This window comes from Sitophilus oryzae, unplaced genomic scaffold, assembly GCF_002938485.1.
Source record: "Sitophilus oryzae breed Bouriz unplaced genomic scaffold, Soryzae_2.0 scaffold_810_pilon_pilon, whole genome shotgun sequence".
Taxonomy (NCBI): domain Eukaryota; kingdom Metazoa; phylum Arthropoda; class Insecta; order Coleoptera; family Curculionidae; genus Sitophilus; species Sitophilus oryzae.
The window spans coordinates 4,945,695-4,971,390 of record NW_022147429.1 but is presented as its reverse complement, the minus strand read 5'-3'; the positions used below and the strand labels follow the sequence as shown (position 1 = coordinate 4,971,390).

At 31.9% G+C, this 25,696-nt stretch overlaps 1 protein-coding gene across 4 annotated transcripts in view; it reads right to left on the bottom strand.

The window, feature by feature from the left end:
- Nucleotides 1-25,696, bottom strand: part of LOC115888956 (RNA-binding protein Nova-1) — a 208,641-nt gene that overhangs the window by 36,689 nt on the left and 146,256 nt on the right. For all 4 annotated transcript variants that reach the window (XM_030908844.1, XM_030908845.1, XM_030908842.1 and 1 more), the window contains 2 exons: nucleotides 17,947-18,101; nucleotides 16,174-16,327 (listed from right to left, as the gene is read on the bottom strand). In XM_030908844.1, coding sequence (XP_030764704.1) covers nucleotides 16,174-16,327; nucleotides 17,947-18,101 — 309 coding nt within the window. The remainder of the gene's footprint in view (nucleotides 1-16,173; nucleotides 16,328-17,946; nucleotides 18,102-25,696) is intronic.

Below are 25,696 nucleotides of genomic sequence, written 5' to 3'. Positions count from 1 at the left end.
TGGCAACAACGTAAATCTTTGATAGGTAACGAAGCTCATATTCGGTATTTGCATTGTACAGTTTGGCAAATATAGGAAGAGACTTGGGGATAGCACCGGTCGCGCACACGATAGAGAGAGAGAGCGCATTCGGCCGGAAGAGAGATGCAGTTACGCTACGAAAAATCTGATTGAAGCAAATTTGTGGGCTGTCCACTGCGCATCGAGGGGTGTATCTTATTTTATATTTCTCACGTCTCTAGCTATACTTGTTAAGTTGTACCTTTTCCATGGTTATCCTTTTTTTTTGTTAAACGTCAGGCATTTTTTCACAGTTTTCATATAATAAATTCTGTTTTAAAGGGAAAATTATAAGACCCTTTGAGACCGTTGCGTTAATTTTAGCTCAAATAAAAAAACCCTAATTGCAAATATATGTGACAAATATAAAGATATTATTTAGGAACATAGGAAAAAATATATCAGAAAAAGTAAAGTGCTAAAATTTGGATTCGTCCATTTCGTCAAAATAGTTATAGTTATAGTCCTCAAATAAATTTTTCGAGGAAATCCATAATCAACAATTTCGAGATATCAAATAATTTTCCAAAATGTAATTTTCATCTCAATTATCTTTTAAAATAAAAATGAAGATCGCTGTCATTTTATGTGATATATATTTCCTTCGGCCACACACCCGCTTCCCTGAGAGCGACCCGAACAGTACAGGGTGTCTCACTTTCGTGTATTTTACAGGGTATCTCGCTTACGGGTAGAGATACAAAGATGAGGTTTTCACGTCACTCTGCTACTTTTTTATGAAACTAAATATGGTACACACAGATTTGTCCTAGCCCTCTTAGTTACTAAAATACAGGACGAAATTGAAAATGTTGCATTTTTCGACCCCCTTCATATCTCGGTTATCTTATAACTTTTTTGAAAAGGTGAAACCTGAGCCCAGTAGAAATTTTTACGTAGAATCCAGTGGCGTAACTAGTTTTTCGTTGGGAGCTGTCATTCTCGAAAAAATATAACCTAAACTTATGTTTTTTTTTTAATAAGACACCATGTATATTATTTTTTTTATTAAATTTGCATTGTCATGAATTTTCTAAAAATATAATATACCCTAGACTTATTTTCATAAATAAGGTGAAAAAATACATTTTTTAGCTTTTTAACATAAAACAACCTAGTTTAAAAGAGTAGTATTTTATTCTATTTAATTTAACCAGGTAATTTTCATTTTCATCCTTTTTTTTTCATAAACTGCACTGAAAATGAGCTTATACAGCTTTTAGATTTTATTGCCAATTTTCAAAATAAAAATAGAGAATAAATAAAAAAAATTAATTCTGCCTATTTCGGATACCTGTACTAGTAAAATACGCTTTGTACTAGTAAAATACGTTGAAGTCGATGTACCAGTTGCAAAACTCACAAACTGCGTAAGTTTATATTTATAAGGTTTGAATTTAAATTGTTTTAAAATTTTTTGCACTTTGGTTTTAGATACACCCTCATTTTCCTCTATACATCTACAAGATGTATCTGGTGTGGTGTCAACTGATACCAAAACATTTACCTCAGATGCTTCATTTTTTTTTGTTATATCTTTTTGATCTGGGTTTGTTAAAACATCCGTATTGAATTAGGTCACTCTGTATTTTCCGAAATATGCGCTTATCTGGCTGTCTTCTCGCGGAATATCTGGTATACGAGAAATTACAAACGATGGACAAATCTATGTGTAGCATCTTTAGTTTCATAAAAAAGGAGCAGAGTGATGAAAACCGCATCTTTGTATCTCTACCCGTAAGCTAGATAACCTGTAAAACACACGAAAATGGGACACCCTGTACAGCGTAATAGACTCTTAAATGGTCACAAATTGGTCTCCGTTAGATTGGTGTTTACAAAAAATTACTGTTTTACTTGGTATATTTTTTCTAGTGGCGAAAAACCCAAAAGTTTTTTTGAAGAAATTAACCCACCACAATTAGAATTTAGAATGATTGTGGTGGGTTAATTTCTTTCTTTAAAATTCTAAAATTCTAAATTCTAACCCACCAAAAGATATAGTGACATTATTAATAGTTAATAAAAATATTATTGAAAATCGCAGCATTTGGTGTTTATTATATAAAGACAAAATGTTTATGCTCAATAAATTAATTTAAACCATAATTGCAGATATTACAAAAGATTTCAGTGCCTGTTACTGTTTTGAAATCGAACCACTAAGAACATTACAGTTAAAAGCCAAAAATAACTGAAAATAGTATTTCTACAAATTTATTTAACTATGTATTTTACTTTCTACTTTCCTCAAACAAACAAATGGTAATATATACGAACAATTTTTCGGTATTTCCCATGTGAGTCGGTGCATTCCGCGGTCGCCATATTAAATAACATGAAACAGGACACAGAGACAAACACAAACCTCTCGTAAAAAGTGGGCGGCAAAAATGACGCAATCAAACCAAGTTTAGAATTTCATGAAACAGTACAGTCAACAATAATTGAAGAAACGCAGAAACATATTGACATTCAACTGATGCTTATTTAGGGACGCCCACTTTGGCAATACTCTAAACAAAATTGTCATAAATGTATAGTAAGAAAGAACAAGTGGTAGTAGCAATGTATTTTTAATTAGGAAGAGGTGTTCAAATAAAAATTACGCAACAGCAGGCGAAGAAATAGATAACATTCCAACAATTGAAGCATGAATAATATAGTCCAGGAGGCAGTAATTTTTTTTTATAAAAGTTCGTTGACTTGAATGTGGACATTAAATGACAGTTTGTGAGTATTGCTAAAATTTTCTGATGGGTTCCCTCCTACATAAAAAGAAAAAGGGTTCACTTATTCTCCCAGTGATAAATATTTGACATTTATTAAAGTGAATCATTTTATTAATGGAAATAAGTCTGGCTCATCCCAAATGGAGGAAAGTCAGTCTGGCTGAAAATTTGCGGATTCAAAAATTTTACACATTTTTGAAACCTGTAACTTTTATTTTCTCATTTTGCTTGAAATTTAACGTATCATTAAATTAATACCAGCATAAAATATTATCAAAAGCAAGTCTGGCTTATTTACGAAATGGGCAAGTGTCTGGCAGCATCTTAAAAATTCCACAAAATTACAAAATTTTTGCTCCCATTTTCCTGGATTTGAAAATCTGTCACATGATAAATACCTAATACTCTAACTTTATAGAAAATACACGTGTGGCTGACATTTACAATCATAAAAGCCCCGCCAGACTCACAAGTCAGGTAGTTAAATGAGGAGAGAAAGCAGAATGAATGTACGAAAATGAGAATTTTCGTAATACATTTCATATTTTTAGATGCAGAAATTTTTGACACTTTGCAGTTTCGTGATTTTCAAGACAGCAAAATCGAGAAAGACTACTCTTTAATTCAAAAAACGCTGTTGAGAAATTTAGAACACGTCACCTTGACCAAATTTGTTTATTGTTATAACTCAAAAACTAAGGAAGATACAAAATGAAGTCAAGAGATCGATTTTGTAGATACTTAAATTTCCTACAATAACCAACGTTCTCGTGTTACAAAGTTATTGGCGAATGAAGTTTTTTGATGACGGACAGACTGACTTTTGCTAAAACCATGTTTTTTGGATTCCTGGGATCGCAAAACGTTGAGAAAATTGATTTTAGTCATAGTAAAATTTCGCCAATAATTTTCTTATCATAAATTATGAAAAGTAAAAACATGTAGAGATGACAACAATCACCTGTAAAATTGAACATTTCGAATATAGCGAGTCTGACGAGCGTTGGATGAGTCTGGCAAGGCTTTTGGGATGTTCCACAATAGCCAGACCATATTTGCAGCTGTAATAATAATAATAATAATCATCTGAAAAATTTTTAGTACTGCGAAAATAAGAGTAATGGTTTCAATAATTTTTATTCAATTTTTTACCTGCCAGAAATAGTACACTATTCTCACAGATTAGCCAGACTATTTTTATTTTTTTAACTGCACAACTTACTAATAGAACAATTTTTATCGCTGGAAAAAGTGCAGTATATTTGTACTTTCTAACGCATTTTCTGCTTCACCCATCGGAAAAGCCCCCTTAAGGTGGGTATTCACTTGCAACAAAACACTCCAAACGAACCAAACGCGCCGCGCGCGCTTTAACAAGTTTGTGTAGTCAGTACGTTGCGCCGAACCGAACCGAACGCGCCAAACATTTTCCGAAGCTTATCGGTAAACGGGATTTGCTCAAAAGAATTTGTTCGTTGGCAGGTTTTCAGTGGATACGGCAGTTTTAAACGTTCGTTGTGTTTGGGGTGTTTTTAAACTGTACCTAGCTATGGAGTGGAACAGAGAAAAGTGTTTAGAGTTACTTGATGAGTTTGAAAGGCGGCCTATTTTATTAAATTAATAATTAATTATTAAATTAATTAAATTCTTCTTATGCATATTATCTAGGTCACTATAAGTAAGGCCATATTATATTGACGGCGCAAAAAGAGGCGTCTTGCCCACATTTTTCGTCCTTTCCTTTTTTTCTCTTTTTTGTTACCCTATATAATTATATCTATATATCCTATAGTAGGGATATATAATATATATCCTATATTATATATCCCTCTATAATTAAAAAAGCACCAGCGGCTATGGTAATATCAGATGCGTCCTTATCGACAAACACACTAACACTGATTCACACACTGATTACTGATGGGAATGTAGCGAACACCGCAAACAGGTGGAACGCTCCGCGCAAAATGTTTTGTTGCAGGTCGTTCAGAGCGCTCCCGGAAAATGTTTTGTTGCAGATTGTTTAACGTGCGCCGCGCGTTTGGTTTGTTCGGAGTGTTTTGTTGCAAGTGAATACGCACCTTTACATATACAGAATGGTCCGAACTGTATTCCGGAAAGATATTCTGCAGATAAAAATAAGTAAAAAAGTTCCTATAAATGTATGTCCTAAAATGCTTAATTTCGGAGATACAGGGTGTAGAAGTTTCATTTTATTTCGATTTTTGCCAAATAATTTCTGAAGTAACGTCAATATTTGGATGAAAATTAGTATCTGGTTTTTTGACATGAGAAATTTGATTTTGATGTCAATATGACTCCTATTTGTAGGGGCCGCCACCTATATGTGTTTTAACTGTTTTGAAGAGTAGTAACTTTTCGTCCGTACCTATATGAAACTATTGAGTATGAATACATTTCCTTTTGAACTTTTTATTTCTTTATTAATCATTTTTTTTTCGTAAAAATGATGATTTCTGAAAAACAGTTTCTGTTGAACTTTGGGGACAAAAACATTTCAAATTTATGATTTCAGTCTAACTATTTAGTCAACGTGTTTAATTTATGTCAATAATGACAGGTATTGATAATTTTTACCAAGAGACCTTTTTTAGGTAAAAAACGTCGCAATTGTGTATTTTTTACTGAGTCATATTGACATCAAAATCAAATTTCTCATGTGAAAAAAATCCCAAACACCAATTTTCATCCAAATATTGACGTTACTTCATAAATTATTTAGAAAAAATCGAAATAAAAATGAAACTTCTACACCCTGTGTCTCCGAAACTAAGCATTTTAGGGCATACAGTTATACGAGGTTTTTTACTTATTTTTATCTGCGGAATATGCTGCCGAAGTTTTCGGAATACAGTTCGGACCACCCTGTATATAATTATATCTCTGTTTGCTGACTAGGAAAACAAGTAGATACTAAAAATCTTCACTGCATCCTAGACTAATATGTATACCTTCGTGTTAGTTTGTTTTGTTTATACAATGTTTTTTTTAAGTGGAGAAATACCCGAGAAATACCCAATTATTTCAAGAAGTTGGATATATTGGATATGGTTTTACTCGTCATTTTTTCTTAATATAAAAGTCGGTGCAGATTGTCTATTATTATACAAATCGTTTTCGACACGTTTTTCACCAGTTTTTGTAAATAACATGTGCAATTACACTTTTACTTGATAAAGAAGGAACAAGATAACATTCAGTAGAAGTTATACAAAATATCCAATGTTAAAAGGAATAATACAAATTCCGAACCGATCACCCAATATGCACTACAAAATATTTTCCAAGTACACTAAACGGAAACGTAACGTGTCTGGTACAAAACGTGCCTGACCGTATAGAGTGAATTAGTTACTATTAAAACCACTAAATAATATTTTTCTGAGCAAAAACGTTACGTCCCCAAAACGATTATATAATAGTGTGTACCGCCCTTAAAAAATAAATGGCAATAATTAAGTTAGCTATTTATTGAACAGTAATTTTCTGACTTATTTTCCCATCTACTATATTTCAAAAACAATCCAATTAGATCTTGGAGTATTTTATCTTAATCTTCAATACTGGCATCTGTCGTTCCACCACCGACTTTCTGACGTTCGGACCTTCAAGGAAAACGAAAGTCGGGAAAAGCCGGGAAAGCGGGAAAGCCCCAAGCGGAACATGGGTACCCAGGCAGAAACAGGCTATTTTTCCAGTTGGTTAATTACTTTTTTGACGTCGCATGGACCATTTACACTGAGTTGTTCAGTTGTTTCAGAAGTCTATATTTTCAGGATTGTTAACGGTTATCACCCTATTCTTTATCATATATCACTTATTGATACATCTAATATCATTATCTATTAAAGTATTTGTTTGAAGTAAGTAAACAAAATTATTCTCTTCTAGTTCGCACAAAATCACAGAAACCACGTAAGAATAGAAGAAAGAAGATTTTCAAAGAGATTTTCTGTATAAAACACTTTGTTAAAAAACGCCCTAAATTCGTAAAAATTCGCAATAGGCGCCTGTCAATATTTTCAACTGCAACTATAATTATTGGTCTAGTAATATGACACAACATTAAACTCTCTGCCTGGTGGAAGTTTGTGCAAATTGACATTCAGATGTATATTGTGATTTTGCTTCCCTGTGCAAACAAATATCTTTGTACTGAAACGTTAAGCCAAAAAAACAAATAAAAACCTACTATGTTATTTTAAAAACGAAATCCTTCAAGTAGTTTACCATAATATTATTTTACATTCATTATCGTATATAATTTTATCTCTATATATAGATACCGGGTGTTTCTCAAAAGTAACTCACTCCTATAACTTTTTTATTACTTCAGATAAAAAAAAAACGAGATTGGGTATGTTTATATGACATAAATTAGGATTGATTGACGCATTCAATTATTTTCGGTCGCTTCCTGTTTTACCGAAAATGACTACAAGTTTTGATTTTTAAATGACAGTCTCGGTATTTTTACGCCCTTTCATAGAAAATGTCATTCTGAATAGAATGACATATCGTAGGTCAATTTTTGAGATCTTTAATTAAAAAAAGAGCATTTTAAATTTCATTTTAGAGTGCCATGGCCATAAATGTAACGACGATTTGACTCGCGAAATACCAAGTGTGTGGTACTAAATTATTCCTAAAAAAATATTTTTCCAAATATGCTAACGGGCCACCCTTGTTCCGTTTGAAAAAATTGAACTATGATTAAAAAAAATGAATTGGACATCTTTTAACCGCTTAAGACAAGACACGCAAAACATTAGACGATCAAATATATTTTTCCAAAACTCCTTAATTAAAAATTAGAGTTTTTAACACAGCCATGTTAAAATACGATTTTTTTTAATTGAAAATATCAAAAGTTAACATATGATATGTCGTTCTATTCAGAATTCCATTTTCTATCAAATAAAGTAAAAAAAACCGAGGGTACCATTTAAAAATCAAAAGTTGTAGTCATTTCCGGTGAAACAGGAAGTGACCGAAGCCAATTGAATACGTCAATCAATCCTAATTTAAGTCGTATACTAACATACCAAATTTCGTTTATTTATCTGAAAAAATTAAAAAGTATATGATCCAACAAACAAAATGCTCAGGAGACCTGGTTCTGACCGTAAAATTATATTTTAGGAAAATTTACACACCGAATTTTTGTACAGGGTGTTTTAAAATTAGGGTAAAAAAACAACCCCTCGATTAACCCTGTGTAATATGCCAAATACCAAAGTTTATAAGAAACCGAGTTTACGAATTAAAGTTGACATAATATTATTAGAAATTCCCAATTCCCAAACTAGGGAGAGGGAAATCAGGCGACGAACAGAGGTGATAGTTGTTAGATAATAGCTTCTAGACTACCATTTGAGACGCATTGATATTATTTTGGTTTTTGAGTTTTGTGACAAAGAATGTTATTAAAGGTAAAGTAAAAGTTTTTTTCATTATTTAACTAATGTTAACTAAATTATATTATTTTGTTTTCTTGTTGTAATTCTGTTCTAAAGCTTTTTCATTATTCATTTGATCTGACAAAGACAATATATAACATGTGTATGCATTTAATGGAATCTATTTATGCTGTAAATAATTTCAGTTTAAAAGTAATCTAAATAAAATCGTTTACTGTTCCTTCGTGCCGATGTTTCTGGTTTGTAAGAATAAGAGCCTTGTTGAGTGTACTAACAATTTTCGACCTTGCATGGGCGAATATCTTAGCTCGCAAAAGGGCAAACAAAAACAATAAATAAAATAATTCATAGAATAACTTACAATTTATTAAATTATAAGATATTGGCACCAAACCTTCTACGTTAGCGTCGATTCCGCAACAAGGGACTTCGTACCTACGGGTGGGGACCCGTTAAACTAACAGAAAACTCTTCAGTTTTGAACGATATAAATGTGGCATGTTTTGAGTGTATTGAACTATAAACCTAGGTATGAGGACAGTTTCTATATTATTATTTCTCTTTTATTAAAGTTCAGGACAGCATAGTTAGATTCTCTGGAATAGTGATCATGGTTTTCTCTGCCGTGCTCTTTTACATGTGAATTCCAGGCAGAGTATGGCACTCCTTTCATTTCATTTAATAAAATAAGTAGGGCTATTTACAAATTTGGCATTTTATTTACATAACCTATTCTCCTCAAATTTCCCAAAATATTGCTTTGTCGAGGCGCATCCGAGGTAATCACAATAAAAAAATATTTAACACAACGTAGGTTCCTTTCTTTCATTTAAATTGTTTGTTATACAGTTGGCCAAAAATATTACCTCTTCAACTTTGTTGACGAATTTGGGTTGTTACACTACAAAGGTAAACTTAAGAGAGCTTGACATTTCAGATAAACATAGATACCGACATAAATATATAGATGTTACTGTTATTTTAAAAAATACTATAAATTATACAAAAGAAAACCATAAATAAAACTATGCAGCTTTGTATGTTTGTATTTGTATGAATTTGAAGTTCTCTAATGTTTTTAGTGAATCATTGCAAATCACGCCAAGTTAAAATTGAACTATTAAATAAATGGCACAATTTAAGTTCCATGGAATCATGGAAATGTAATAATACTAACATTTCGCTGCAGATATTGTAAGATATATAGCAAGAAAACACGACAGAAGTGTATGTCTAGCCAACTATGATGGATATTAGAAAAGTTACAGAAATATTCCTCAAAATCAAATTTATTCGCCAAAATTTATATTTTAAAAATCAAATCCAGTATGTATTTGCCAATGGAATATTACCACAAGAATTTATATTATTGGTAGTGTACCCGTAGTGTAGTAGAGTAGTGGAGTTAATTTATAGATGTTTTCTTTTGATATAATTTCCAAAATTTCAAGTCACCACAAACCTGGACAGATTAACTAAATAATAACTAATTAAAATCCTCTATACTGATGAAAATGAGACTCAAACTCACAGTCTTGTATAAAAATTATTTTAAATTTTTACTATTTAAATAAGGGGAGGTCCTGGATTTGATTTGATTCCCGGTTTCGGGAATCAAATCCCATCCTCATGCTCAAAAAACAAAAAAGTCACACCATTAGCTACACCAAATAAAAAACCAGTAGAAATCCTTTACGGGTATTTGGCCACTGCACTGCAAGAAAATCTACAAAATAAAATAGTTATTTTTTGTAAACACTTCTCCGTTAAACCTAAACGGACACTGCTTGTCAGAAGTTACGTTTACGCAGTTATACAAATTTGCCTCACAAAGAAAAAAATGCTTAACGTTTCGGAAAGTTTATCTCTTTCCTCTTTCCGTCGTCGCGTCGGAAGCAAAAAAATACAAAGAATAAAGAAAAAAAACTATTTAAAATATTTAAATTCAACTATTCAAGAACACTTTACTTTTTTAAAAACAGGTACGTCTATACAAGAAACCGTTAATGTTCTCTTGAATTTAAATATTTTAAATAGTTTTTTCTTTATTCTTTGTATTTTTTAGCCGACCATACCAACATGTATGATAGGCTATTAAGATCGGCAAAAAAAAAGTTTTTTTAATTTCACTCAAAATGAGTTATTTGGGTCATAAATGACCTAAATACAAAATATTTTCATGGTGTCTCTCTGCCTGTCTGTCCGTCTGTAACACGATAACTCAAAAACCGCTAAACCGATTTTAACCAAATTTGGCACAAAAATATTGTGGCACCCTAGAAGCTGGCCATTAGTTTTTGGTGGGGGAGGGGGTATGGGAGGAGGTTAAAAATTTGAAAAAATCGTAACTCCAAAATTACAGTAGCTAGCGAAACGCCGTTTTCATTTTAAGATTAGGAATAATATTTCCAACAAAATTTGTAATAACATCAAAATCAGTCAAGGTCGCAGTTTTTGAGATATTCCGTGTTTCCGTAGTCCGTTTTAGAGAAAATCCGTGTGGCGAACTCCAAACTCCCATCGGACGCGACCCCAGGTGGAGATAGGGGAAATAACCGCGGATCAAAATTGGAAAAATTCCTTTACTTTGAAACTAAAAGAACTGCCTACCAACTTTTTATTAACATATTTTAGTATGGACGGCTATACGTGCCTCCCGGCGCCATTTTTTTTGCTTCCGACGACGGAAAGAGATAAACTTTCCAAAACGTTAAGCATTTTTTTCTATGTTAGGCAAATTTGTATAACACAACTTCTGACAAGTAGTGTCTGTTTAGGTTTAACGCAGAAGTGTTTACAAAAAATAACTATTTTATTTTGTAGATTTTCTTGCAGTGCAGTGGCGAAATACCCATAAAGGATTTTTTGGAGAGATGAATCCGCCACATAGGTATAGACATTTTTTAAAAACCAGTAGGTCACCAAGGACCAAGGATAAAAAGATTTCGACAAAAAATGCATTTGCTTTCAACAAAAATGCAATGTGCCAAATGAACAAATCCTTTGTTTTTAATAATGATACCCTCTATAATAGTTTCACCGCCATCCTTAACTCTTTAATTTTTAATTTTACATCTTATATTAGATTTATTTACGGTGGGTATCTACGCTAGGGCATTGAAACCTGTTATATCAATCTAAAAAAAACAGCATCCCTCAATGAGTTTTATCTTTCAGATTGTGCTCTTATAATAATTACTTATAATATACCTGACATTTGTGTAAGTTTTAATAACAAAACATATAAGATTTATAAAAAATGTCAGGATTTTTGTCACTTATTCAATTGAATATAGGTTACCAGATAAATAGTAATAGCTGATATTATTAAACTAGTTTCATTTATTTATAGTAAATATGTAAACAATTTAGGAGTGAAATAATTTTTAAAAAATGGCTTGCAGTTAAAAGCCACTTTTATCGGAAAACATTTGAATAAGTTCAAGGTCGAAATATAAAGTGATGCAGGAAATCGGTTTATTGATAAGACATCATCACGCTACTTTAAATTGCATAAATTTATATTATTAGTATTTCCATTTCCATTGATTTCTTTTGCTCCTCTGCTTGTGATGAGGGCGGCAAGGAGAGAGTAAAAAGGTAGATTTTTAATTTGTTAGAGTCTACCATATTTTTGTTTCATACTGCAGTAAAGTAAAAAGCCAATAAAAAATATAATAATATTAATAAATAGTGTCTGTTTTACTAAAACAACGATAGTGACAAGGTGGCAATTCAATAGGCTTTTGTATAAACATATATATTACAGTTTTTAATTTGAAGTATTACTAAAATAAAATTGCCGCAAAGATTGACATACATTAGAGATTTCTATAGTTTTTAATTAAAAAAATCATATGGTAATTAGTAATTACAATTAAAACAACAAATGACATGGATAAAACACAAAATGTGGCTTATATATCCTAATATTCAATCTAGGTCACAACTAACACCGCATCTTAACATCAGTAAATCCAATCATAAATAAGTAGGGGAGACGAGATCACAATGATACATTTAGTTTACTTTACTATATAATACAATTTACAACACTTTTTAGAATACAATTTAATAGCCGTAGCACGTACTATAGCGACCCATACATTATCAAACAAATTGCGCAACGCAGGCTGTTGCGCAACGAATTGCCAATGCATGGTAGTGTTTGATGCGTTGCGCAATTGTCTAATAAGTTTCAAGAATGTTTGAATTCTTTTGTGCAACAGGACTGTTTGCGCAACGCGTTGTGTAGTGTATGTGTGTGTGTTGCGCTTCGTTGTGCAATATTTTAGTTTTTTCATACAAATTCTTTGTTTTCTTTTTCGTTTTTTGTTATCATCGACATGATCTAGGGTATATACGATAATAATTGGCGCAATGGCAATTGAGGATATGATTGTTTCTCAAACAATGCACAACTTTTAATAAAAAGTTTGATCAAAATTTTACTAAGTGCATGGGTGATGCAGTTGTGCAACGGAACGTTGCGCATCGCTTTGTTGCGCAACTTGTTTGATAGTGTATGGACCGCTGAATCAGTTGTGCAACGCAGCGTTGCGCAGCGCTTTGTTGCGCAATTTGTTTGATAATGTATGGGCCGCTTAACGCTTTATACCGATCGGGTCAGGCAAACTATGTTTGGATTTTAACGTGTAAGATTTTAACGTAAGACAATGATGTAGACAAATGGAAAATCAAATGTATTAAAAAGAGAAAAAAATTGGGTTGATACATTTCTTCTGTGCGGTATTGCCGGATTTTGCATCAAAATTTCAAACCGCACAAGTAGGCGTTTCCAAAAAATGTTGCATCTATGGTTGGATCTTGATTTTCGACAATTAGTTACTCATTTTACTACAACTGTAATAGATTATACCGTATGATCGAAAAAAAACGGCGTCCAGTTGGCTTGGAAATGACATCGTTGACATTCCGCATATAATTTTACATATAAAATGACAGCGATCTTCATTTCATAGTGACGCCGTTTTTATCCGATCATACGGTATAATAATAATAGCTCCCGTATACATATAGCGTTTAACGCCTTGGGAGTGGCAAGGTACAGCTTGCCATGCTAGAGCCGTTCAGTATACAAGGAAGGTAATGTGGCTAGCACTACGCTTCAACCACCTATTATTACCTCGGGATTGTGAATCCCAAGTCCAAGTATTTTTATTTTAATAAAAATAGTTGGATGATGAAATGCCGGCTGTGGAATTCGAACCCACAATCTTTAAATTGGTAGACGAGAGCTGTACCTCTACGCCACCGGGCACCTCAATAGATTATATTTAGCTTAGATATATTATCTTCATTTCAGTAGTATACATAAAAGTTTTTAACATAGTTTATTTTATTCTAATATCTTTAAGACTAAGATAATACTGGTTCGGCAAGAGGAAATCTTGTCTCTACGTCTAGAAGAGAATCGCTATGGCAATCTTGTAAGTCGGGGAGAGAAAAATGCGAAGTTTATTACCTATTTACTTAATCCGGAGCTTAACTTCATGCGCTTGGGAAAATTCTTGCTCTTTTCTCTTTATTCAGTTATATAATCACAGAGTCTATAGCTGCACGAAAATCGGCACACAAAGCCGTGTGTACATATCATTAAATAAACTAACCAAAAAATATGCTCTATTACGTAGTCACGTACATCCGCAGTTGCATAATGAGACAGATAATCAATTAATTACATAATGTAGTAAATAGCGCAAATGCTGTTGTCGACTAATCTGATCAGTATTAAATGCAGTCTTAAATGCTACAAAAGTAAATATGTTGTTGGTTGTGAAACTTAAACATGACAAACCGATTTTTTGGCACTTAGAACATTATTTACTTCAAGTCTTCACATGACGGTGATAGTTGTTCTCTATCATTTTAATTCGCTCATGGTAAATTGTATTTTATATTTTTTTAATAATTTTTTATAGATTCTTTTTGGAAATAATTTATCATTATTATTTATTATTTCCTGTCATTGTCAGTCGACATCTTTTCGTATCATTGTACGGACTTTATAATACTACAATCTATATACAGGGTGTTTCAAAACAAATGCGAAAAACTTCAAAGGGCGATTCCTTGTTCAAAATAAAGGGTAGTTTGCTTCATAAACGTTGGGTCAAAAGTCAACCATTAGGGAGATATTGCGGTACAAAGATGGCGGAAAAATAATGTTTTTATTTTTTATCTTGAAAACGAAAAGAGATAGACTAATAAAATTTTATGGAAGCATTACTTATGAAAACACACTTTCTGGTAATTTTTTCACTTTTTTAAAATGAGTGGAAGGGGTTGAAATAAACTACCCTTATCATTCTTGTTAACGAAATTTAAAGAAAAATCTTATCAAACACATGCAAAAAAATTAATTTGGATAGTTTAGTTTGTTTAGAAACTTTTTATCTCTCGTATTTTTTGATAAAACTCATCGATTTGAAATTAAAAAATAAAATGTAAAGCATTACATGTCAGGACAAAAAACATTTTCTGATAAAGAATCTAGTGGGCTGCTGTAATTTTTTTTAGGAAAAAATCTAGTCGGCCGCTGTTACTTTTTAGGATGTTCCTAATATTATTTTATTTGACATTACTCTACTGCAATACGTTATTATCTAGATGATTATTAATCATCTAGATAATAACAACTTAATCTAAAAATGTTTTTTGTCCTGACATGTAATTCTTTACATTTTATTTTTTAATTTCCAATCGGTGAGTTTTATCAAAAAAACACAAGAGGTAAAAAATTTCTAAACAAACTGAACTATCCAAATTAAAGCAGTTGCATGTGTTTGATAAGATTTTTCTTTAAATTTCGTTAACAAGAATGATAGGGGTAGTTTATTTCAACCCCTTCCACTCATTTTAAAAAAGTAAAAAAATTACCTGAACGTGTGTTTTTATAACAGTAATGCTTCCATAAAATTTCATTAGTCTATCTCTTTTCGTTTTCAAGATAAAAAATAAAGACATTATTTTTCCGACATCTTTGTACCGCGATATCTCCCTAATGGTTGACTTTTGACCCAACGTTTATAAAGCAAACTACCCTTTATTTTGAACAAGGAATCACCCCCTAAAGTTTTTCGCATTTGTTTTGCAACACCCTGTAGAACTAAATACATAATGCAGGTTTAAGCTCATTTTAGTTCATATACACTATACATATAAGTTGCTTTCCTTGTTTAATTTTTATCAATAAAATAACTTATAAACACAAGTTACCTCATGAATAGAGTTATTTTTCGTCTCGTATTGTTGGACAAAAAAGCATAACACAATAAAACTCCGAAGAGTTTGTAACTTAATGCTACTGTAACTTTTAAAAAGTTCGACGTTCCTATTCGCGGGCAAGTTTCCCCTAGACGTACATAAAGCATTTTCAAAACTGAACGCACACATAACCTAGTTTCGAAAGTCGTTTACATAAACTCCACATCTTTTAAGTACTACCAGTGGAATTAAATTTTGTAATCAAGTACAGAGGTTGAAAAATAAAACGTGTTAGACTTTTTGTCTAACCGCTCATTAGTTCATCGTATCCTGATTTTGTCGTGGTTATTTTCCATGAAATAATAAGATAATAAATAATAAGAATTACGTGCAGTCAGATGTTAGAAATTATTTTTAATTAATTATTTATACTCATCGTAATTAGTTAATTATTTCATGTGATTAAAATATGCTTTGCGTAACTTTGGCGTAACAGACATAGGCATTTAAATCCACAGAACTGTAGCATATTTGACTATACATAATTGAATAATGAATTTAAATTACTATATGTATAACTCTGTCAAAAGACTTAATACAGATACAACTAAGTGTTGCAGGAAAAGAAACTGAATGTTTAAAAAAAATTAAAAGTGTTCATTTTAACAATAATAATAAAAATAATGTAAATAATTTTGTCCCTTTTCACTTACCTATCACAGTTATGCACCTCTCCTGTAGGCTGACGTCTTTGGCTTTTTGTGAAATTTGAACGTACGACCCGCTACTTTCTTTAATTTGTTTAATAAAGTTTCCTGCTTTGCCAATTATCATGCCCGCAGTACTATTTGGAACTAAAATTTTCACCTAAAACAAAAGTCAATAATAATAAAAATAAATTAGAAAAAATATATTTTTTTAAATTTTAAAAGACTTTTGGAGATCTGATCCCAACGGTGCTTCTACCGTACCATTTTAATAATTCTCAAAATATTCAATAAATATTAAAATTACACCTTAGAAAATGTGGTGGAGGGTTCAGTTATTTTTTTTATTTTAGCACCCATAACTACATGTCCGAACAGTATTTATAACTTCAAGCTGTTTCCAAATTAGAATCAGATCATAAAAAAATGATTGTGGATGATTAAAATAAGCATAACGTTGTATACGCAATATTTGATTAGATTAGATTAGATTGCTAGAGCTGGCTATCGGTCTGATCCACTACGACCTTCTCAGATCTGTTGTGGTCCTCTTCTGATTCTTAGGTTACATTCTTCAGTCCTATTATTTTCACAAAGTCTAGCAACTTGAAGATTAAACCCTCCATATAGCTATCTGGCAATGGCCTATTACCGAGAATCTCACATTTGCCAGGCTGTCGCACCGACATAAAATATGTTCTGTCGTTTCTTCTTCAGAATGGCAGAAACTACACATGCCTTCGTCCGTCAATCCCATTAGCTTTAGATACCTATTAGCTTACAATGCTCTGTTAGTAGACCCACTACAGCTTTGACTGTCTTTCTGTCCTTGCTTATCAGGTCTACCGTGAATTTTGGCGAATGTTCTACTATAAACTTTATCGCCTGTCTCTGCCCTGGTGAGTTTTTCCACCATTCTAGGGACTTGTTAGCCACCCATCATTCCGTAGCCATTCTCGTTACTGCATTTGCAACGCCGCAGAAGGGTTGAATGGGCCTATGAATGACATTGATAAGCCTTGCCTGGCCCTTTTATCTGTCTTTTCGTTACCCTTGTGACCCTCGTACCCTGGTACCCAGGCCATCGTAACAATGCTGCGTTCACTTAAAATATTTAGAGCACGCACACAGTCCCACACTAGTCTGAAATTGACCTGCGTGGAACCGAGCGCCTTTAGCGCTGATTGGCTATCTGTGAAGATGGTCACAGAATCGAATCTAATTTAATCTAATACTCAATAAACGTACAATGTCGAAAATTTGAAAACGGTCATAAATCGTAATAAAACTACTCGTATGACTTAAAGGTTAAAAAAACAAATTTTTAACACTGAAAAAGTTGTTTTATAGACTTGATTTCAACAGACAGTCGAAAGCAAATTTTTATCTGTAATTACTAGAATGCACTAATAATATTAAACAATACGGGTGCATCTTCGTTGAAAACATAGGGAATCCCATGCAAATCTTGAACTATCCAAATATTGGCTCCTATAATAATTTTATAAGTGGCAAATAGGGTTTCCAAAGATCTGCCTATGCAAACACATGCGAAATTTGAACAATTTTAAACAAGCCGATTTTAAGTAATTTAAGAAAAACTGTATCTATTCATAAATTAAAACTGAACAAAAAGGTAACAATGCAAAATCGGTCAACTGTCAACATACCTTAAGTTGTCAACCTACGATTTTTTCATTGTCAAATCTAATATGTAATAGGTGATACCAATATAGGTAATATTTAATTTTAATTATTTTAATATAAAAAAGCACTTACTTGTTTGTCTCTCTCTTGAGTTAATTTACTATCACCAGCTTCTATAACAGGCTTCGTCAAATCAGGCTTTTCTTTAATTTTTTCCATTATAAAATCTAAAACTACCATTATAGCATCCACGCTACCTGTGATTAAACACACTCTTTCTGTCGTGCCTGAAACAATATAACAAGATTATTTAGTTTCTATATATCCGGGTAGAACCTGCTAACATTATAAGAAAAATATTTCAATATTATTAGCCACACAAGATCTTAATCATAATCTTTGAATAAAAAGACTAACGAAGGAGTCTACTATAATATTTACATAATCAAGCATTACCGGTGAAATCGGCATCCATTACATATTTGACAGTTTTGTATGACTAGGTAGTTTTATTAATAAAACTTATCTATTTCATTAGAAATATATATTTTTAACAATATTAATATCTTATTTACTGTCAACGTAGGCTAGACTCAAATTATTGAGTCTAGTAACATTAGTGTTTGTTAGTGTGTGTAAACATGACAATTCTTTATTGGAATACGATGAAGGCTTTTAGCCGAAACGGTTGTTTTTTGAAAATTAAAGACCACGAAAAAAAGTTGCTTTTCTGCTTATTTCTCCTATGACTTGTGCTGTGATTGACTCACTAGTCATTGTGCTCACTAGCAAAATAACAGTTTTAGGTACAGCACCAACTTTATTACCAACAAATATAAATATCACACAAATATTAGTCTGATCACACGATCCACTTTTATCGATAACATTTCATCAGCTAAATCGTCAAATTTGCCTCGTAAATTTGTTCAGCCTCGTAAATTTGTTGGGGTAATAATAACTAAAACTATGAGATTTTCCACTATACATAAAATTGATACCGCACTCCAGAAGGTCTAGCTTTTTTTGTTTCAAAATATCCAATACTGCGTAGCACTGTCACTGTTGCCGTAGTTTTGGAGTCGCCAATACTCATATGGGTTACTTGACGATCAAGTAGATTTTTTTAGCATTAGCTAGTGTCACATACACATCTTCCTCGCAATTTTCCATAATGCTAAACTCATGAAATGATTTAGCTCCTGCAGCTGTCATTCCAGCGTCAAAGTAGGATATACCGGGTGCGTCTTAAAAGTGGTTCACCCCTATAACTTTTTTATTTTTTTAGATAAAAAAACGACATTTGGTATGTTAGTATATGACATAAATTTGGATTGATTGACGTATTCAATTGTTTTCGGTCACTTTCTGTTTCAGCGGAAATGAGTACAACTTTTGATTTTTAAGTGGCACCCTCGGTATTTTTTTACTTTATTCGATAGAAAATAACAGATTAATAATAAAATGATATATCATATGTCAACTTTTGAGATTTTCGCATATGGTTTATTTAAAATTATAACTTGCGGTTCGTAACAAAAATGGGACTCAAAATACCAAATGTGCGGTATCAAATTATTCGTAAAAAATGCTTTTTCCAAATATGCTAATAAGCTCATTCCATTTAAAAAAATTGAGATATGATTAAAAATACGATTTGAGCATTTTCTAACTGGCCCGGACAAGACACTAAAAACATTAGACGATCAAATCTATTTTTCCAAGGCGCCTTGATTAAGAATTAGTGTTTTTGACATAACCTTGGCACTCTAAATTCAATTTTAAAATACAAATTTTTAATAAGCGAGAATGTCAAAAATTGACATATGTATGATATATCATTCTATTGAGAATGTCATTTTCTATCGAATAAAGTATAAAAATACCGAGGGTGCCATTTAAAAATCAAACGTTGTAATCAACAAAAAACAACTGAATACGTCAACCAATCCTAATTTATGTCACATACTAACATACCAAATCGCGTTTTTTTTTATCTGAAAAAAATTAAGTTATAGGGGTGAGCCACTTTTGAGACGCACCCGGTATATATCGTTCTTTTGTATCTTCAGAGCAACGCGAAAGTCCTAAAGATTGAGCTACATTGACTGTGTGAATGTGAATGAATAAAATTAATATGTAGAGCGACATTTAAATCTCTCTTCAATAAAGATGATGTTTTTAAAGTATGTTCCGTCACTTTTAGCCATGCCACCCTACGTCATTAAGATCTGTGCGTTTTTTTTTCATTTAATTACATGTATTGCGTACACGCTAGGCAACACGCAAACCCACGTCATTCCGCGCTATCACACGTGTGTCGTCTGTCCCATATCTCATGTGTACACTCTTTGACACGTCGCAACACGTGGGCCCACGTGGGATAGCTCACGTGGGATAGCTCACGTGCGATAGCGTGGCATCGCGTGGCCTGTGGCCTAATGGGGTCCCGGCTTAAACGTGCCACTTCACATGTTAATATCAATGTCCTTTTTTACCTTTGTAAATAAAAAAGTGGTGTAATAGGTGTTAAATATAAGTAATAATGAAGTTAAGGTATATTGAATTGACAATTTGAATTTTATTTCAGTAACTCAAAAACATTTTTCAAGTTTGTAGAATGTAGATAGAAAAAAAATTAAAATTAATACCTCAATTCCTTTTGGTTTTCCAGTTATATAATACACAAAACGTGTTTTTCCAACGCTAAGTTCACTTCAATATAAAACAAACGATAAAAGAAAGATACCGTTTTCCTGCACTCTCTCAAAGCTTCTCCCGGTTTTCCGCGTTGTTTTTATAGGATATGGAGCAGGATAAGCTATGAGTTTTTTGCCCCATATTTCGCAATACGTTGGGAAATTTGTGAGGGTCCCCAAAGGTTACCAAAACATGTGGGAGATATTTTCTTTATTGCTTAGAATATAAAGAAAATATATAGAAAAAATAAAGCAATATAAAGTAAAAGAAAATCATGCTGAAAAAATCAGCTACAAATTTAGTTTTTAATTTATCAGCCAGAGTTATTTTCTTTTTTTTTACATATTTTTAATACCTCTAATAAAGGACTAAATATCTATGTCAATAAAATATATTTAAATTTAATCTTAAATCTCTGGCGAAGTAACTCGCTTCATTCAGAACCTCGCAATTAGTGGAATAAATTAGCGGTTTCAATTACACTTTACACTTTTTAGTTTACGATCATTCACAATATTGAACAGGTTGCGTTAGTTGTATACATATAGAGAAAGCCTAATGCCGGGTCCAGACCAAGCAGACAAAACACTGACAAGACAGAAACATTCATGTTTTACGACAAAATTGCGACAAATCCAATACATTTCTGCGACATTTTTGTCTCATTTTTGTTTTGTTTCAAAATTCGAAGATTTTTCAATGTCCCGTCTCGAGTCGGTAAAGATCAAAGTGTCTATGTTTTGTTCGTATATTTTACGACAAGTTGTCGGCGCAGTGTGGATGGCATGTGCTGCCATCAGTAGGAGACCAGTGAAATCACACATGGTTAATAAAACTCGTTCGCAACAATTAAACTTTTGACTTTGTTGCACTTTTGTTCTTGCGGTGTGGACAATTTGTCTCAACTTTGTCTTGTCAGAATTCCCCATTTTTTGTCGCAAGTTTGTCTTGTTTTTGTCTCAAAATCGTGTTTACTTTTTATCGCCTTGCTCTAGACCCGGCATAATATTAAACTTATAAAACAATCAACTTTTGATTTCTAACCACAATTTCTCTTGACCGAAGATAATCAAAGACCAAAATAACATTCCTCGCAAATTTTGAAGTATAACTAATTAGTGAAAAAGTTAAAAGTTTGATAACTTTTTCTACTAATTGAAAATGTCTACCACTAATTTTGACTTTCTGAATACTTACATTGAAATTAAAGAAACAAACTTCTACGCTAATTGAAACCACTTTAGTTATTCCACTAATTACGAGGTTCAGAATGAAGCTTAATTAATGATTAATTGGAGCCTAAATATATATAATAATTGTTCGGCCATAAAACTAGATTCGTGGAGACCCAGATACGCAACTGATTCTAGGGATTCTGAAAAATTCGCATCCTATCATCCTATTGACGAGTTGAGGACAATCAAATTTCGGTTATATTCGTTCGATATGGTAATAGAGAGCGCATGCAATCACGTTTGGTTGAATTGTCAGTAAACAAACTTGATTAAACTACGCTGATTGGCAAAACAAAAGATGGGGCAGTCGTGTATTTTGTCCCCTTTTATTTGTTCAGGCTGCGGTTGGTCACTTTCATAAAACGCTTCTCCTGTTGCTGTAAATCCAAATAACCTGAGTAGTTTCAGAGAAAATATAAGAAAATAGACACTTTATCAGCTTTGGATAAATAAAACTAAAGAAGGGCTTGTATTATCTATATATTCATGTATTAGAGGTAGGGTGGAAAGATGTAAATCAACTTGATTTAAATCAACAGATTTTTTATATTTTAATGATGAAATTTAAAGAATAAAGTTCAGCTTACTTAAAAAACTTGATCGAAAATTAACTGTAAAAGTTATAATTTTTTTTTCTATAAAACTATAAAGAATTATTCCTATTACAAATATATCTTATTCATCAAATAAAAAGTTATACTTGCTTGCGTAATTAAAAGTTAATTACTTGCGTAACGTTTAAATACTTTGAATAAATTGAAAAATAAGTGTAAAAGATATAATACATATATAGTTGTTGGGCTTTATCTTATGTTATTTATAATTTATTTCTATAATTGGTTTTGTTCAGAAGTTAATTAAAAGGATATTGTGGTAGAACTTCGGTTAACAATGACATTATTTCGAATTCCAAAAAAAAAACTAAAAAATATTGAGTTTTCTATAGTGTGCAGTAGGTCGTAGGTCTCCTATCTAAATCGAAAGAAATATGGGAATAACTTTTCACTGGTAAGTATATACAGGGTGAGTCTTAAATAAGTGCAAATATTTTCATGGCTGGTAGATCTCGATAAAAGTCGTAGCTTCTATAATAAATAAATAAGAAATTTTGTGCAGATGTCCCCCACTCGTGTCGAACTCTAATGTATGCCAATAACAAATATTTGCCAAGTACACGAGTCGTCTGAGCGCGCTATAATATTTTTATTCAAAGACTTGTTGTTTCGATTGCACATAAGATTTTTTTTATTTTAAGAAAGAAAAATGAAATAAACTATCCACGAGGAAAATTTTCAACACTTATGTCCCTATTCAATCGACTTCTGAAAATCCACTTAAATCCACTTGTGCAAACAAATTAGTTATTTATCCGAACGATTAGCGCGACTCTGACCTTGAGCTATAACCTTCGGATGCTGCCACAGCTTCGTTCGCTTATTCAATCGTGTCGATGTATACGGAGTGATTCTTTAACATGAAATAAATAAATTCAATAAACCAAAGATATTTATTTTTTCGATAATATGCTCGTATTGCTCGTCCATTAATATTTTAAGCTACGTTCTTTTTGATGCAAGAAAATTACTTTAGGTATACAACATATTACAAATTTTTGAGATCCGACAGATGACAGCAATGACAACCCTAATTTTTATGACTATGCTTGAAGAGGAAAACAACTTAAATCAACTGAGTTAAATATTGAGGCATTGAAAGAACGAATAAAAAAGGAGTGTGTTTAATTTCCTCAAAAGTAACTAAAAATATAATTGAAAATTTTTGTAAATGGACAGTTTGAGCATTTATTGGACAAAAACTGTCGAGTTAAATTCATTTATCCAATTATGTAATAATAATGTTAATATTTTATTATTTTTTCATTACTAATATGTTTCTGCCATTCTTGTGAATTTATTACTTCAAATTCATGTTCAGTATTACTTTCAAGTACAGACCTGTCGCTAGCACTGCTACTTGAACTTAAATTTAACTAGGTCTGAATTTTCCAGAAAAGCTTGCAAAAATTAGGTTATTTATTCTTCTATTTATTATACAGGGTGGTCCGAACAGTATTCCGGAAACTTCGGCTGAATATTCTACAGATAAAAATAAGTAAAAAAGTTCGTATAAATGTATGTCCTAAAATGCTTAGTTTTGGAGATACAGGGTGTAGAAGTATCATTTTTATTTCGATTTTTTCCAAATAATTTCTGAAGTAACATCAATATTTGGATGAAAATTGGCGTTTTTTGACATGAAAGATTTGATGTCAATGTGACTACTACTTGTGTAAACCTATATATTTTTTAACTGGTTTGAAGAGTAATAAATTTTCGTCCGTACCTGTATAAAACTACTTAGTAAAAAAATATACGCTTACAACATTTTTTACGTAAAAAAGGTCTCTGGGTAAAAATCGTTACGAGTAATGATTCTCGAGATATTTGGAACCGAAATTATCAATACCTGTCATAACTGACATAAATTAAGCATGTTTACTAAATAGTTATTAGACTGAAATCATAAATTTGAAATGTTCTTGTACCAAAAGTTCAACAGAAATTGTTTTATCATCATTTTTTCGAAAAAAAAATATTATTAATTAAAAAAAATTAAAAATTTCTAAATTTATCATTTCAATCAAAAAATCTATATCTACTCAACATGTTTATTTTTTGTCAATCAAGACATGTATTGACTATTTTCATTTTAAACATCTTGAGAACGGTTGCTTGTAGCGATTTTTACCAAGAGACATTATTTACGTAAAAATCACGGAAATGTATATTATTTCATTCAGGGGTTTTATACAGGTACGAACGAAAAGATATTACTCATCAAAAGAGTTAAAACATATATAGGTGGCGCCCCCTACAAATAGCAGTAATATTGACATCAAAATCAAATTTCTCATGTCAAAAAACTACCAGACACCAATTTTCATCTAAATATTAACGTTACTTCAGAAATTATTTGGAAAAAATCGAAATAAAAATGAAATTTCTACACCCTATATCTCCTGAAACTGAGCACTTTAGGACATACATTTATACGAACTTTTTACTTATTTTTATCTGTAGAATATGCAGCCGAAGTTTCCGGAATACTCTTCGGACCACCCTGTATAATAAATAGAAGAATAAATAACCTAATTTTTGCAAGCTTTTCTGGAAAATTCAGACCTAGTTAAATTTAAGTTCAAGTAGCAATGCTAGCGACAGGTCTGAATATGCTGCCGAAGTTTCCGGAATACAGTTCAGACCACCCTGTATATTAGGCTATAATATTCTATCTTCTACACTTTGCACTAAAAAAGGTTCTAAAGAGAACAATGTTCGAGTGCTAGTAAGAAATTTTAAGCTTAAGTATCACAACACAATTATTTTAAACCAAAAATTCGTAATACTTAAGTGTCAAAACGAATGACATTTTTTACAGCAGAGCTACTACCTGAATTCCCAGCGGGACATTTAAATTCCAGTTAGTCAGCCCGGCGCCGGAGCCGAATATGTCCATGGTTGACAACAGTGATTTTAAAAATCGCGCCCTCGATTACGTAACTAAAAGTTTAATTGGTATCGCTTATATGTAGGTTTGTTTTCAATATATTTTGTTAATTTACTATTTTAACAGTACAGATAAACAAATATTTCACAAATTATTCATATTAGTGGTAATAAGTAAAAAAACCGTTACAATAAGAAATTCTTCTTTACAGACGAAGAAGATATTTAATTGAAAATAAAACGAATTTCAGAACGTAGTCATCGGAATCTTCGTCATTCAAGAAGCATGTCCGGTTTGCTGCCAATTTATTTTCTTGACCAAACCATATAATTTGCTTCTACCTTCACAATTCCCCCGATCAGAATTTATTATTACTTAACTAAACAATAAGAATACCATGCGATAATAATTATTATTTAATTAACGATTAATTATTTAAT